Below are 17,762 nucleotides of genomic sequence, written 5' to 3' on the forward strand. Positions count from 1 at the left end.
ACTATGCATCATGATTTTCATCTATCTCATAGGGTTTAGCCAGCGTTTGCGAAAAAAAATGTGTTTATTTATGACATCGCATTACAAGCCTCTAAAATTATAAGTTTTCCTCCAATTTATTATGCATTTATTATACAAATAAACCTTCCTCTTGAATAACTCTATCTACTATAAAAACTGTATGGAAATCCGTTGCGAAGTTTTAAAGATCTAAGCAAACACAGCGACATACAGACAGCGGGAAGCGACTTTTTTTAATACTATGTAGTGATAACAAAATAGAAGTAGATAATAATGTTAACAGTGAAAACGGTGCGGTTTAATTACACGGGGATTAAATTAATACACGTATGAAAGTATTACTGGAGCATTTTATTGTAAAAATCTTTTCTACGAGAACTTCAGCGAATAAATTAGGGGGAACTGTGGAGAAGGTAAGACGCCTGTTATCTCCTTCGTAATTTTACAGCTCTTAGGACAAAATCTTGAGAGCAATTATTCCCATTTAGAATCAGACTGGAAATAAAAATTGAGTACTTTCACTAGTATTTTCTTCCCTTTTCTAATTTATATAATACTCAACTATTTTATAATTGTGAGCGTGTGTTTGCGTGTGTGTGTATCATGACTAAAATGAAGTTTACGCATTCATCTTTTATTTCTTTATAAATTTATATATCTTCATGATCTCTGATAATTTGTACATATATGCATACCTATATTTTTACATTACATTAGCAGCCTGTAAATTTCCCACTGCTGGGTAAAGGCCTCCTCTCCCTTTGAGGAGAAGGTTTCGAGCATATTCCATCACGCTGCTCCAATGCGGGTTGGTGGAATACACATGTTCCAGAATTTCGTTGAAATTAGACACATGCTTTATATCTATATAGTGTAATAATATTTATATTGAAGGCGGAGCATTAATGATTATTAACGAAGAGATTAAAACCTACTAATATTATTAATGTTAGTATTTAATTGTCCTTCTTTTCGACCGAACCTCGAGATTGACATATTGTGTTAAGGTCACACGGTAACATACTTTTTATACTGCATACCCCGCTTCGCTCTGATACTACAGATACTATGTTGATAGACATATCGTCGCGATCTCATACGTTGCTATATGTAAGCGGACGGGCAAATGGACCACCTGATGATAAGTGGTTACCAATACCACTGGTTACATTGTCACGTTGGAAGCTAGGATGTGCTCTTGTGGCGGGTTCACGCAGCACGCAAATCGGAACAACAATACTAAGCATTGTTGTTTGGGGGTAAGATATCTGATGAGTGAAAGGTTTGCACGTAGCGCTACCAACAATTTTATAACTATGCAAGCTTTCATGCGCGACAAAATCTTTGGATTTCATAAGCAAATATTATCATAACATTAGAACATAATATTGATTATTTTTACAGTCTATCTATTCGCGAAAATATAGTCAAGACCTTTAAAAAAGTTTCTAAAATAGGCAACATCATGCGTTGAGAAGTTTAATTTACAATAAAGATAAACATATACACACATATTGATTTAGTAAGTTCTGATCTTTCCGAGTGCCAATTATAACATCCTTACCTCTAATCAACATACATAATAGTATTTACATAAGAGCACGGACAGCTGAAATGCAAAAAGCAACTGTATAATAAGTACATAAATGTCAAAGTGGTATCCCAGTAACGGTGTAATATCGTTGCCGTGTGGTCGATGGAATGTACAGTAACAAAGAACGTAAAATAGGCTTTACCAGGTAAGAGGAAGGTAGGGAAGGACCGGTACATCATTACGAGGCCTGCGTCATTTGTTTATTAAACACCCTCTGAGACGGAACAGAATAATGGGAACGTAGACTTTGTCACGGACGTTTTCCCTCGAAATTAAATCGTAGTAATGACGCGGCTCACTCGCCGCACTGTTCGGCTTCCGACCCCCGTTATTAAGTTCCCTACCGTCTTGAGGTCGAAATGAATAGGTTTCTTTAAAAGCCTGCTAGCATGCCAGCTGTCATAGATATGAAAAGAATTGGGTTGAGTGGTCCTCGGGCGTCACCGAAATACGTAAAGTGAAGAATAAAAAAAATGTCTCGTTCTTCTGCGTATCTTTACTAAGTCGGTGTTTTGTCTAATTGTCGTCTTTGAATATTTTCGTTTTTATCATATTATCAGAAAAACGACAATACATTTTTATATTTTAAATATATATTTAATAAAATTCTATAAATGAATTGTTTAGAAATAAAAGTCCAGAATAAATTACTATTATTTAATAACAATTTATAATGCAAAAACTATATAACAGAACGAGGTCGAAAGCGAGATAAAACGACCCGACAGCGGTGAGTTCCCGGTACCTAGATATAAATGATAAAGCTTTCATTTATTATGGAAGGACTCATATGAATAATGACATCACTAAGCCTACGCCACACTATGTCTAAATCACACTAATTATAAGCACGAAACTTGTGCTCAATTTTGAAGGGAAACTTCTCAGGGTATTATAGAGTAGAATTTTATTACATTAATTTTCGATTTGTAATGTTAAATCAATCAATAAATATGTATCGAAATTGATAACGTAGGCGAGCAGAGAAAGTTACAAAATTTGTTAAAGAATTTTAATTAAAAAGTTGACCGAGGTACCCTCGCCGTATGTAATGTTACCCTTGTATATTATTTTATAATTGGCTACCCGCGGTCGGGACTGGATCGTTTTATTTACGGACCGTAGGCTCTAATTACAGATGTATTTGTAGCAAATGACCCGAATAAAAATATTCAGTAGGCTTTGGTAATGTGAAAAGAATTGTTGCGCTTTCTGTTTTATTGCATACATTATTTAAACGCGGTAGGGCTTTGTGCACCCACTGGGTGGCCTCCACTCGTCGGTTATTTTGCCGGGTGAAGGGTGAGTGAGCCAATGTCATTCATGTGGTTGGTGGCGTATCAACGGAGTGTATTTTATCTTACAGTCTATGGTAAAAGGGATTTGCTAATTGTTTTTTTGCTAATTGATTTATACAACGTTATACCAGGTTATATAATAATAATTCTTCTCCGTTTAAAAACTATTTGTTCCAAATTTTATAAAACGAGGAAAGCCATTTGAGATTATTAATTAAAGGTTCTTATGTTTTTCTAAAGGACAGTTCCTTGGCATCATTAAATAGGTACCTATTATTGTTGTACCTAATAGCTCATATATAAAACTAACTAGAGAATAACTTACCTTGGATAATAAGTTAATTTTAAGTTCAATTAAAGTTAAAGAAGTTACGGTAAAAAGCGTCGATTGCACAATGAACTCTTACATTTACGAAGTTAAAATAATCTCGAATAAATGATATAATCGTTACGTCTACTTATATTTCGATAATGAATCATTTCCGTGAAACCGAAATTCAAGTAAAACCAATACATTAACGAAGAATAACCATCTGTAATATCTACGTGAAGCACTTTGGTGGTAAATGAAAAACAGACTCCATAAATATTTAACATTAACGAGCCTTTTTAACGATACTTTTAAAATGGAAGTCTTATAGGTATATTCGAATTAAAAATACACGACGCGGTTTTTAACATTAAAAAGCGTATTAGAACAGCGTTTTAATAGACTTTTAATGGTAAAAAATACAGCTTTTGATTAAATATCATGAAACGAGTTTGGAACTTTTGGCGTATGCATGAACAATGGACCAGGACTAGACAAAACAATGTGATAGATAAATACACCGTACTCGCTGTGTGATATGATACAAATATCACAAGGATGAACGTAGGCGGTTTGATTCGAAGTTTAATTGTGGGATGCGAAACGTATGTCTTGAATACGTCTAACCGCTCGCTGACTGTATAAATTGAGATGTCTCTCTTCTCTCAGAAGAAGACGTCGGCAGAGTGCACGCGGTTTACAACACTGGAAGTGCAGTGCGTTATGACCAAGTTATCCCGCAGGATCTCCGAACCATACAGATACTCTGCAGACCCATCTTGAGAAGACTTCAGCTAAGTTCGCGCTAATACTTGAAAATATCTTCTGCGATGGCTATCTCATTGTTAAACCGTTTGTTTTAACAGCACGTCCAATTGGCGCCAGCTTAGGGAATACCTTTGCCGTTGAACATAGTAAGCATTTAATGGCTTTAATAAGTTTAATTCAGAAATACTTATATTTTATGCCAAAAATCTTAAACTCAAAGATTAATCACTTAAATGAAGCTCATGAATCTTGATGAATACTTCTGTTAATCAGTTACGGGCGGTAGACAGCAATCTTAAGTACATACATAAATCCAAATGGATTGAACATTATTTATATATTGAAATTGATAAATCAATTTCAAAGAACTCTATTGTCACAAGCGTCAGTGACATGTTTAGCGGATAGGACGTGAATCTTACCCTAAGTTCTCCGGTTCAAATCCATGCAATTCCACTAAGAATTCATGAGTTGGTATGTCGAAAGATATTTGTATTTGTCTTTTACAACTGTGAAGGGTATCTCCACCAACATGGTTTGGAATAAGCTTCAAGACTTAATCAAACGACAGGAAATCTATGCCCACCAGTGGGACATTTACAGGCTAATACGTCATTGTATTGACTATTAAAAGAGTAAAATGATATATTTTTTTCATTGCTTTTATATGAAATCACTGAACCCATTAAAACAACATGATCTTATTTCAAAATTATACCAATTTCGTAATAGTTTCATTCAGATATAGACCATGGAGAGACAGCCCAGTTGATGAAATCTGTCGATCTCAACTGAAGATACAGGTTCATAGCCGTTCTCGACCGTAGAGAAAACATAATGAACACACCTTCCTATTTTCAATTCTTATAGTTTCAAACGAAAAGAGAACTATCAGTGTTTTATTTACTGATACATTTAACGATACACACAGTTAAAATAACCAATGAAATTGGTTCTTTTCAGATTTAATATCATTGAAAGTTTGCTAAGGAATAGTCCAATAATTCCATTATTTCCCTTGTTAAAGGTTATATTGAGGAGCGGTTCCTTATATTGCGAATCTCAGTCAACTCGTGGGGGAATACCTCCGCATTGCCTTTTGTTTTGAACAATCAAGTCGAGATGAGATCCAAACCTCACTTGACACAATTTTACCGTTGAAATTAAAACGGTGATACGGCCATGAGTATTAGACGCTATGGAATACAATTTCCTAACCTACTTACAACGTAAGTAACGTTTCTAACATATAGTTCAACGTTTATTTGGTAGTAGTATTTTTTTCGAGCCCTTCTGGGTAGGTACCGTTTAACAGTAACTTTGTATTGTTCTACTGACCCAGTGTAACTACTCACTGAAGTACATAACATCTTAGCCCCCAAGTTAGTTGGTGCATTGGTTATGTTATATAGGAATGGTTAATATTGCTGACAGCGCGAATTGAGCGGTGGTGACCACTTACCATTAGGTGGTCTTTTAGTCTGTCCGGCTACTTATTTTATGTATAAATAAAATGAACAATTATTTTTAGAATCGATTTAGTTGCTAAATATTAATAGCCAAGTAACATTCAATACGGAACCGCTAATGACCGCCTGGATGAGTGCAACCGTATCGCAATATTCGTACAATTTCCCATGGTGAATATTCCACATGCAACGAGAACTACTTTTCCCATCGGGTGCGGCGCAATGTCCGTGGCAATGCACTTTCGCTGACCCCTTGCCTCCTCCCACGAATGCCATCTCTTTCGCACTCGCTACTTTCTTCATTTCACCTCTCTGTTGCACGCAGTTGCGTCTGCGCTTCCCGGTTGCCGAGGTAATAACATTCTACGACGGTATACGTCGTCGGCGTGGAACGGGTTCTGTCGATGACTTGGACGATTACTTGTATGAGAAACAATGGTTACCACGATCACATTTACAAAACTGGTCTCACAATTTAAAAATATTTTTGTAGCGAATCACATTGAATTCTAATAAAACTGACATTATATAACAATTAAAATTAGAATATTACAACTTTATTTTGAAACGTAGTAAAACTCTTTATCTCTTTCTAACGACATTGATTTGTCATTTGAAAGAAGAAGACAGCGTTGTTTAACTAATTACTCCCTCAACAATATTTATAGATAAATCCGTTAGTGTCTACGTACTATAATATAACATTTAATTTCAATATTCAGTGATTTCATTTACTTTAATATTATTAAGCATTTTATTACCCAATGCCTGACGTATAGATTTATTATAGTAATAGTAATTTTAGTTAGATAATCACTTTGAACGAATGTAACGCACCAGTAAAACATGAAGTAAGTCAGAGCGAGTCTCACCAGTTATACCAGAAACAAAACATTACGTCAACGAAACGATACTTCAAAATGTTTGAGAGATATACATTTTGTGTATGTAACTCACCCGGCACAGGAAGCTCGAAAGCCGTCGATCTTTCAAACGCTATATATTGTTTCACTATCTGCTCGACTTCCAGGTGAATGCTTTTCTAGAATATTCGAATGCTAAAATTCGATCCGATTTTAAAATATCTCGAAAGTCTAGAACATTCTAATCGTAAGTACGTATGTATATGAATAAATAAAAAACGGAAAATTATTGTATACGGTTTCATGGATCCATTAGAGGCCGCATCTAAGTTATGGATCACACAGATGTATCTCCATCCAGTGTAATTTAAAAGCTGGATATCAAGTGTGCATTCGAGTGCCAAGGGTATTTGAACTTTAACGATCAAATATTTAGGACTACATTCGTTAGTATCACTCTCAGGAGGACCGCGTCCTAGACTTCCAAGCGTATCGTCGCTCTCGGTACCGACTGTACCAAGTGCCTGGCGGGCGTTTTTATTTTGAAACATAAGCCTAAGTATTTGAGTGCACATTTGATTGTCTAGCTGATGCTCCTATGGAATATCGCGACTAGCAACATTCCATCGCACAATGAGTAATTTAAAAATTCAAAAACTCGTCGACGCTCCGCGTACGAGAGGTGAGGCGATCCTACGAGCTGCTCTGCAATTTAGACAGTTATCTGTTTACATACTACACAATGTGCTTAAAAGGGAAACAATTCGTGCCGGTAGAGGTTCGAACAAAAATATTTTTAAACTTCGACGGCCTCAATTGTATTTCTACATTCGTTTGGAATTGTAAGCTCGTCGAAATTTTTGACGAGTAAACAGCCATCGTTACGTTGGGGTAACTTAATTCATAATTCTGTAAACAGCGGAACAAATTAAATCTCGTCAGTGGATAACAGTATGAGATCTTGAATTTAATATCAATTACCAAGAAAAATAAGGAATGTAATTCTTCGAAGCGATCCGCGTCCTGGATGCTAATTGGTATACACGCAGCGCACTGCCCACGACCGCTCACTATACTATTTTAAAATGAAATTCTTTCGATTCATATATTGCAAAGTATAATTGCACGTAATCGAGTTATGTAGCAACGCTTCTGGAATTTCTGAATAGCTATTCGATTGAAATTTAATTACTCAAATGTTTTTCGATATACTTAGCATATTCTGGATGCGATACGTATTTGATACGTGTTTTATGGAAAGTTTTGCAATAAATAACGAATTTATTTCGTCAAAACATTACGCTTATTTGTTTTCAACGTGTAAAGCGAAGGGTTTTGTTTGGGATAAGAATTGAAATAAACATATTTTATGAAATCAAAAATGGTAATTTTCATTAAAAGGGTTCAATACAGCGGCTTAATTTTTTAAACAAACGTTCAAAGTGAAAATGAAAATATTATTCTTGAAACAATGCTTATTAGATTCAATTCGCAGGCGCGATGGTGTGAATTTGTATAACATCGCATAGCAATTTGAACTTTAATTCGATTGGCGTAATGTTTGAATTCACTCGAAATATAAATGTTCAGTTATTTGCAGTGTGGCACGGTGCGGTACGTTTTAAGAGTGAGGCGGTAAAAACTCGGCTGTAATTAGTCTTTCGAGTCGAACCGTGAAGAGATGCGAGCGTCAAGTGGGTAGCGAGGGCCGATGCGCCGGACTCTGACGCCTCTATTAAATAGGTGCACATCAACTGCGCTATTTCTGTGGAAAGTGCCACGTTATAACTATTTCTAAGTAAAAAATGTTTTCAAATTTTAGTTCATAATACGTGTTTGAATTAACTTTTATGAAATATAAAAATATATATATATTAGTTCTGAACAATAATTAATAATTAACACTTATTAAGGACGAATATATGCGAATAAAACAACTCTAGAAGTAAAACTTTCTTTCTTCGAAACGTTTTAATAATGTTACATTTTACGTTACGTTTTACGTTGCTTAGCTCTTAGCTTAGTTCTAGTTTTAAGTTATAATTGAAAACATAAATGATTTGCGTTGTATAATTGTTAAAATAAACATTAAAAATACGATTGTTTGGTGACGGTTAATACTTCTTACAAGTCAATCTATGTCATTAGAATATCTACCTTCCAGACATCTCTGATACTTTTTATGGCAACACAGTGATTGTTCATTGGTCGTCTATAAATAAAAAAATATATATGGTCGTCATAGGACGCCCCGCTGATGTGAAGCACTGAAATTGGTTGTTATAGCAAGAATTTTAATTAGAGATAACCAATAATTAATATTGAGTAAAAGAAATAAATAATTCAATTTCGTTATTTATTTATTTTTTTTCTTGTAAAGCGCTAACGAAGTACCACACACAGCATGAGAGAGCGTCACGCAGTTTGCCGTCACGGCCTTAGATTATTTATACATTTTATATCTAGATCGCACTACAAAAAAACTAAAAGAAACGGACCAACTTTATTAACTTGGCGCGCTTGACAGTTACGCTTTACAATGGCCGCATCTTCATACTAGTTTACTAGTGTTCACTTAGTGGCCAACGGTTGGCCACAATTTGGGCCAACAGACATATAAATAATCAAAAGTGATACTAAATACGGCATACGAGTTGCCTTACGCTCAAGGCGTAATACGTGTGTTACGTCGAAAACATTTCACTTATATATATTATTTATATGTTTTATCTGCTACAATTCAATTTACTTGTATGTATATATTTACGTCACATTCACAAATACAAAACATATACAACTCTGGTGGCTATTCATACAATCGTATTCAGGAATTCAATGTATAGAAAACTCCAGCGGAAAAAATGTTTACATGAGTTACGGGAGTTTGAAAAGCAAAAAGACCAAATAACTTTGTGGATTTCGAGTTCGCTTTGATACTCTTGAAAGTATGAAAATCTTGTTGATTAACTCTTCGGTCCCTTCGGAGATATATTTTTTATTTTATTTGAGAAAATTGTGATAGCTGCATTCGTATCCGAACGTTATATTTATTCGTTATAAGTTTAACTCGAGATATAACTATTTATCTGACGTTACCGAGTCTCCTTTTGACGCTAGTTTGTTTGTTAGTCAAAGTAATTTTTTTCAGATTTGCTACGGTTGATATTTTTGAACGAATTTCGAACGATTTTTTATTTCAACGTAACTTAAATATATAAGATATATACATATGTATATGTTCGATGTTCAGTTATTTATGTGTAAATAATGTTGGCATAATGTTTAATTTTATCGTTAATAATTTTAAGATGTCCGATTCGATTGGAGAAAGACCAGATGAAATACTGACAGATTTACACGCTTTACGAGACTAGAAATTATAAACAATCCCAGCTACCTAACATTTAAAAGATACATTTTTATCACCGTCCACTGGACCTCCGAATCTGTAATCGTAAAAGCTTTTTTTTACGCGGTAGAAACCTTCACAACATCATATGTATTTAAATAATCAAATAAAAATGTTCTCTCTTAAGCAGGCCCACAAAAGCACTTATAAATCTTCACATGTTCACGAATTCAACGTCGAACTGCCACCGATTCCGAATGGAGATTTACCACAACTGTAAATAAACACAAAAAAAACTATTTTTCGCCAATTTTATAGTGTACTCGTAATAAATGTGACAATTGCCACTCCGGGTATAAGACATTGATTACCCCATTTGAAGTCTTAGTCTACTTAAGTCATCAGAATCTACCGATATACATTCGAATTTAACTCACCGTTTCGGACGCTGTGTAGCGCCCGTTGCTGCACTCAAGTAGTGAAGATTCACTCACCTGGAATAAAGAAATAATACACTATGAGTTATAGAGCGTAAGTGAGCCAGTGTAACTACAGGCACAAGGGATATAACATCTTAGTTCCCGAGGTTGGTGGCGTATTGGTGATGTAAGGAATGGTTAATATTTCTTACAGCTCCATTGTCTATGGGTGGTAGTGACCACTTACCATCAGGTAACCTATTTGATCGTCCGCCTACCGATATCATAAAAAAAAAGTTAAAAATGAGTCATCAATGCACAGAGTCACAATTAATTGTTATGCAGTACAACATTAAACTGCAGTAGTACCGTTTAAGAGGTGATTTCGGAGCGTCCGTTTTATGATGGGATTAGTTTTTTTAAACGTGTCGACGATACCAAATAATATTATTGAATCGTATATGAACAATGAAGCGTAATGTCTAGCTGTTAGGTTGATTTAAAACGTACCTTGGGTTCGTGATATTTCGTAACATAATCGATTTGTGCCGTTATTAGGATCATTTTAGTCGTTAAGAGTTGATTGATTAATAGAAATTTTATTAATTCCGTTTTTTTTTTAAAGAATAATTATCGAAGGACTTTACCAGATAGTTTAGTATCTAATAAAGATGTATATTACTTTTTTTATATACAAAAGGTAGGCACAGATATATAGGTCACCATGGTAAATGGTGACACTGTCGCCCAGACTTTGGCGCTGTAAGGAATATGTAACAATTCCTCACTAAGGTGTCATATTACACTGGCTCATTCACTCTTCTAACCGGAATACAACAATACTAATTAATTCCATTTGGCGGTTGAATTTGTGATGAGTTGGTGGTGGTACCTATGAAGTGGTAACTCATCTCGAAGAAGAAACGGTAAGAAACTGATATCGTACTTTTCTCAAATGAAACACATAGTAAACTATATACTATCTATTGTAATATTATAAATGCGAAAGTTATTTTGTCTGTCTGTACATTTGTTACGCTTTCACGGCCAAACCACTGAATGAATGAAGCAAGCTTGGACACAAGCTACCCATAAAACGCTACCGAAGCCACACGCGACAGTAAGTCAAATTTATATATACTGAAATCTGTCATCCATTAATATTTTTTAATCAAAAATGTCATAATGAATTTCTATAAAAAAAAATATATATTAATTGCCAAAGTAAAACATTTCTGCAGTTTTTTGTTATAGAAACAGATTACCTTACCCGGGAGAGACGTGTTGACTTTGCGGATACGGATACTTGGAAGTTCTCCCTTACTTTTCGTGTTTATACAATTATTGTCGCTGATTCTAACAAAATTAGCTGTACTCTTTATAATATATAATATATATATACTATAAGCGGTATATCGTTTCTCTGTAATGTCGGGAGTTATATGATTATTGTATATTTCGGCCAAATGAAATGCTAAGTAATAATCTAGAGTCTGAAAGTTTAAACACTCCTGTGCCTCGGAAAGTATGTAAAGCCCTGAGCCTGATCTCTTTCCGGTCGTGTTTGGCGCACGAGCAAAGAGGCCACCTGATGGTAAGTTGTTACCACCGCCCATGGACAAACTCAAACTCAAATTAAATTTATTCAATTGAGTTTGAGTTGTAGTTTATTCACAATTTATTCAACATAGAAGCATTATACTTGCTTATCGATAGTCAAATTAAACACTACCACCGGTTCGGAAAAGGAAACACCCTGACCTGAGAAGAACCGGCGAAAGAAACTCAGCGGGTCTTTTTTTTTGTCAGTCTAATACAAAGGCGCTGTAAGAAATATTTACCATTCCTGACATCGGCAAAGCGCCATCAATCTTGGGAACTAAAATGTCATGTCCCTTGTGCGTGTGATTACACTGTCTCACTCACCCTTCAACACACAAAACATAACCCTACTTAGTACTGCTGTTTGGCATAGAATATCTGATGAGTGGGTAGTACCTACACAGAAGGGCTTGCACAAAACCCTACCACTAAATTGACGTTCCATCATATTATAAAATCGAGGAACTAAAGATAGAGGGGATGTTATGTCCCTTGAACCTGTTGTTATACTGGCTTACTCATCAAAACGGAACGCACTAAGTATTGCATGGCGATAGAATATATGAGGAAAGGGCAAACGCAGACGATCTTGCACAAAGCTATACCACCAAGCACACGTTCCTTATAATCTGGTAAATACACAGCGTTCATCGTATAGGATCCTACATTTTTCAGAATGAATCCAGAGATCTCTTATTGATACAGCGGTTCATATCAATCGTAAAAAAACATTTAATAACAATATTTAAACATATCGTGTATAAACACGGTTCATTATCGTTTTATAGTGTTTATAGATTTCTATCTGTTTATAATGAACAGTGTCGCGATTCATAAATACAATCAAGTGTTCAGTAATGCCGAGCTTGAACTCTTTATGTATTTATACACGACATAAAGACACACAAGCGAATCGAAGCGATTATTAACAAAATAATCATAAAATCTATGTAATAAAAAACGAAATCAAACTTATGAAACCGGTCATTCTGTATCGAAATATGCCAAGCTATTTGATAAGCAACGTAGAATATTAAACTCGTCAGAACACAAAGCGTTTGTACGGACCTTGTTTTAGCACAATTCATGGAGACGGGAAACCGCAATCCGCGCTTAACTTCATTACGGGAATTACTAAACGTCCTATTGTTGGTCAAGCCAAGCCCCGTGGTGCACGAGGAATTAGTCGAACAAATAATGGGATATAACCTGCGTTCAACTTGATTCTAATATACACTACAAGACTGTACAGTAATGTAATTGTTCATATTACTTAAGTTCATTTTAAATACCTCTCGATATGCTCTTCATTATTTTTTATTGTAATCCGCACCGAGTCTGTTTTCAGTGGCTTATAAGAGGACGTAACTGTATCACTGTAAGAACCAACATTATAACTTATGCAGCTAGATAGATAGGCTCTTAATATCCCGAAATTATAATACAAAATGTATAATATAAAAAAGAGCTTATTAAAGCTCACTTAAATTACATACTCATTGAATAATAAGCGCTATAATATTGTAAGATAATAAAAAATTAACTTCAAATATAGAAAATTACTTTTCTATTTTATACTTTGACATTGTTAAAAGCTGAAACTGCTGCATAAGTTGCTCATAGTTTAAAGGAAAATGATTTTCCGTTAATAGCGCGCGGCTCACAAAGGAGCTTAGCGTTGAATAGATTTAACCCCAATTTGATAGAGATACGACATAGCAGCTTATCATGCATATATATGGAAGTCGAATTATGCTATTTATTGGTAAATATATTCATAAAATATTCATATAAAAATCTTTCTATTTTTGTAGGAACTTTCCTTGATAATAAAAAAATTCTATAGAAATACATGTATAAACTATGGAAATAAATATGTTCGTTTTTTTCTATATATTAAAAACAAATTGCAAAGTTTAAACAGTATTTTTCAAGCCCAGAAAACGCTCAAAATTTGTATGGATATTTTTTACATACTAATTTAAGTATGTTTATACACATACTTATATTCAAATAATAATACTTTTTTTATAAATAAAAAAAAATAATCATAAATGCTGAAAATAAACAAGAGAAGCAAAAACTACAAAATTAAACCGCAGTTGTCATATTCTCAAAAACGTAAATGTTAAATTGTTTTAATGAAGAATATGCGGTTAATTGATATTTTAATATGATACGATAAATATAATACAGCTAATTATCTTCTTCGTTTGTGAACGTATTTGTGTCACGCTGAAATAAATATGAAAAAAAAAATAATAAAACTACGATACTGAGCTTTTAAAACGCCTGCGGAAGATAGCGTATAAGCTGGAACCAACACGAGGACGACAAAGATTGATACGACCAAAAAAACAGGAAAAAGACACGCTCACATAAACCTATGGTAATAAAATTTACTATTTAAAAAAAAATATTCGCGCAAGTAAAATTATGAAAAACTATTAAATAGAATATTTGTATAATAGTATAAGAAAGAATATCGTTTGGCATCCGATAACATATAAACATATATATATATATATTATCCGACATACGTATATGTATATTACAGCAACAGTGAGAAATATCGCTTGACGCCGTATTATTTATTTAAACAGCTATTATACGAAACGCCGATATCCTACAATGTTATATAAGTATAATATTTTACTTCACATTGATATTTCAGAGGATACATAAAATTATTTTTGCTATCGCAAAAAGGGACTTCTATCGAGGTCGACAATTGTCACCCATTTGCGCTACATCAAACAGCATCTTCATCCGAGGTCAATACACACTGTTATAAAATCAGCTGGGATGGCGAATTGATATTTCTATTTTAAATTTTCATGTATTATCGAAAAACTAATAATTTTATTTTACATTTGGAGATTATTCCATAGCTTATGGAATAATCTCTGAATTTTCTCCTCAAAATGAACAGGAGACGAAGCCTTTTTTATAAGGTATAAATATCTTAGGGGTTTATTCGCAAATAAGTATTACAATCTGTATAACTAGGTCGGTCGGATAGACCCTCTAAGCAAGCCACTTAAATAAGACAGCACCGATTAAAGGAAACGAGTTACGAATCGCTAAGTTCTCCACCCTTATTCAACCTTAGGGTAGATTTTTTTCTTTAAAACATAAACGGAACCATTAATAAACTGCCTGTTTAATAAGAATATCGTGTAACATAATTTCGGAATTTAACATTCTTTTTTTAAAATTAAAAAAATAATAATAATTACAGTATAAATAACGAATCTGCTATTTTTTTAAACGCGCTAAGATACATTTAATTTTTATACAGATAAAATATATTATCAAGTCGGAATTCTTTTTACGAAATTTCTTAACATAACGATTCAAGTCCCGCCCCTAGTAGTAGAGACGTAAAAAATGTAATAAATGCTTGCGCTAGTGAACCGGCCGACTTTGTAAAATTTTATTAAACAATAACTTATTTCAGAACCTAATTAAAAGTGTATTAAACGATCGTAAAAATATTACATCAAATACGTATTAAAGTTTATGGCCATTTAAGTAATGGTTTGAATGATTATAAATAAACAAAATTGATTGATTTTGAAACAAAAATAAATATATGATTTAAACGTAGAACTGAAGTATGATAAAAGTACAAATGGCCGACACTGAGTAATTATTTTTTTTAATATTATTCATAAAATAACTAAATAAATAGTTTCTTTTAAATATGATTTTTTTAATAGTATTCCTTTTAAAATTATTATAATAAACACTATAAGATTATGACCTCCGTGGTCGAGTAGTGTGTACACCGGTTTTCATGGGTACGCCACACAGAGGTCCCAGGTTCGATTCCCGGCCGAGTCGATGTAGAAAAAGTTCATTAGTTTTCTATGTTGTCTCGGGACTGGGTGTTTGTGGTACCGTTGTTACTTCTGATTTTCCATAACACAAGTGCTTTAGCTACTTACATTGCGATCAGAGTAATGTATGTGATGTCGTCCAATATTTGTATTTATTTATTATTGTTTATAAACCGCTAAGTGTGTCTCCGTATTTTTTTAATTGAGCCTGAGAATAAAGGTGTGATGATTTAAGAGCTGAAACGTACAAACATACCAGTTTAATATGCCGATTAGATAAACTATCGAATTAAATAAATAGATTGATTTGTTTAGGAGCTACGAAGCTTTAAACAGTCAAACAGACGTCTAACAAAAACTTCACACGTTAAATTGGCGCAATGTTTATATAAATATTGACAATGTACGTTCATTATTACGTAGAACATTAAACACATTGTGTACCTTAATAAGGGCATAACTTCGGTTCCCTGTTTCACATCGAGTTTACGAAGTTCCGACTTCGCATCTTCCTAGCATTGTTTAAAGTTTATTAAGTTTCGAACATTGCATGACGTGAGCCAAAGGCGGATTAGTAATGAAATGAACGCAAATGGTACTTTGTAAATACACTTTTTTAATTAGCAAACTTCAAAGTTTATATGCATTTCTTTGTTATAACTTTTATCTTGTGTCTAGTGATTATTTAGAAAAAAAAACTTCTCTATGGGTATTTTAAAATTATTTATATTTTTCGATAAGACCACGGGCACTCTGAATGAAATCTGAATGGAATCTGAACTGCTGAATTAATTCAGATTTAATTTGGTATAGATATAGTTTCAAGGAAAGTATTATAAATTTAGCGCAAGTACAGTCGCAGGTTCAGCTATATATTCAGATGTTAAAATCTGGTATCTATGTATTTAATATTAAAGTTGAATAACTTATAAAAACATATATATAAAAACTTTGCATAATAAATTGAATATTATTTAATCTTTCCAGGAATCTACGAAATAAATATTGATAAAAGAAGAAGATATAAAACAAATCGTTAACAAATTAAATTCTGGAGTAATAACTTGCATTTCAGGAGGTTTCCTTGTTAAAAACAGACAAAAATAAAACAAAAGCAATTGGATCCGGTTTATAAAAGTACCAGCGGATGAATGGATATCGAGCTGAACTCATATTTTCAAATAACCTTTCCCAATTATAATTTAAAAAAAAATCAACGTTCATCGAAAAAGTGCGGGCTTTCGCGACTTTTCACTCATGGAAATGAAACAAGATCTTGAATTTTTGGAATATATTTTTATTGAATACGAAAAAGTGAATTTGGACAGAGTTACCGGAAAAAAGGGCAACTTTTGCAAATTAAAATCGATTTAAACAAGGTACTGCTGTTTGCCGGTAGAACAACTAATTAGTGATTAGAACTACCCATATCTGTATTTTATTTATTAATAGAAAATATTTGTACTAAAACGCCTTAAAAAAAAACCATTGTAAAGCTATTATATTTAGATACATAACATAACATAATCAGCCTGTAAATTTCCCACTGCTGGGCTAAGGCCTCCTCTCCCGTTGAGGAGAAGGTATGGAGCATATTCCAACACGCTGCTCCAATGCGGGTTGGTGGAATACACATGTGGCAGAATTTCGGTGAAATTAGACACATGCAGGTTTCCTCACGATGTTTTCCTTCACCGCCGAGCACGAGATGAATTATAAACACAAATTAAGCACATGAAAATTCAGTGGTGCCTGCCTGGGTTTGAACCCGAAATCATCGGTTAAGATGCACGCGTTCTAACCACTGGGCCATCTCGGCTCTTATTATATTTAGAAGTAACATATTAATAAGACTATATTAATTATGAAGGGTCTTCCTTGCGGAGACGAATATTTAAAAATGAAAGTGTTGTGTAACATACAACAATATACAACAAAAGATAGCACATATAGATCCATCGACAAAATAGTTTGACAAGCGAGTAACGTGAGTTTTTAATCGAACGAACATCTTTACTGACTATAAATTACTTTTCGTCTTCAAAGTCCACATTCTTGGGGTAAATAAAATGTAGGGAGGGCACTCGAAATGTTTCGGATGTTGCTGATGACGTCAGTATTTTGATTCTTTGATCAAAAAATACTTCTCTAACCAATTTTCGAATGCTTCACCTTTATTTGATCGCTTCCTTAAAACTTTTTTTTTCATTACGTTTAATGAAACTTT

The 17,762-nt window shown here is 33.8% G+C and overlaps 1 protein-coding gene across 12 annotated transcripts in view; it reads right to left on the reverse strand.

Annotated features, from left to right (window-relative positions):
• The window catches only part of LOC113393181 (polypyrimidine tract-binding protein 2), a 459,009-nt gene that overhangs the window by 143,322 nt on the left and 297,925 nt on the right, over window positions 1–17,762 (reverse strand). For 3 of the 12 annotated variants that reach the window (XM_064215034.1, XM_026629926.2, XM_026629930.2), the window contains one exon: window positions 10,110–10,166. The exons of the other annotated variants lie outside the window; for them this stretch is intronic. In XM_064215034.1, the coding sequence (XP_064071104.1) occupies window positions 10,110–10,166 (57 nt within the window). The remainder of the gene's footprint in view (window positions 1–10,109; window positions 10,167–17,762) is intronic. 12 annotated transcript variants of the gene reach the window in all.

This window comes from Vanessa tameamea, chromosome 6 (genome assembly GCF_037043105.1).
Source record: "Vanessa tameamea isolate UH-Manoa-2023 chromosome 6, ilVanTame1 primary haplotype, whole genome shotgun sequence".
Classification (NCBI taxonomy): domain Eukaryota; kingdom Metazoa; phylum Arthropoda; class Insecta; order Lepidoptera; family Nymphalidae; genus Vanessa; species Vanessa tameamea.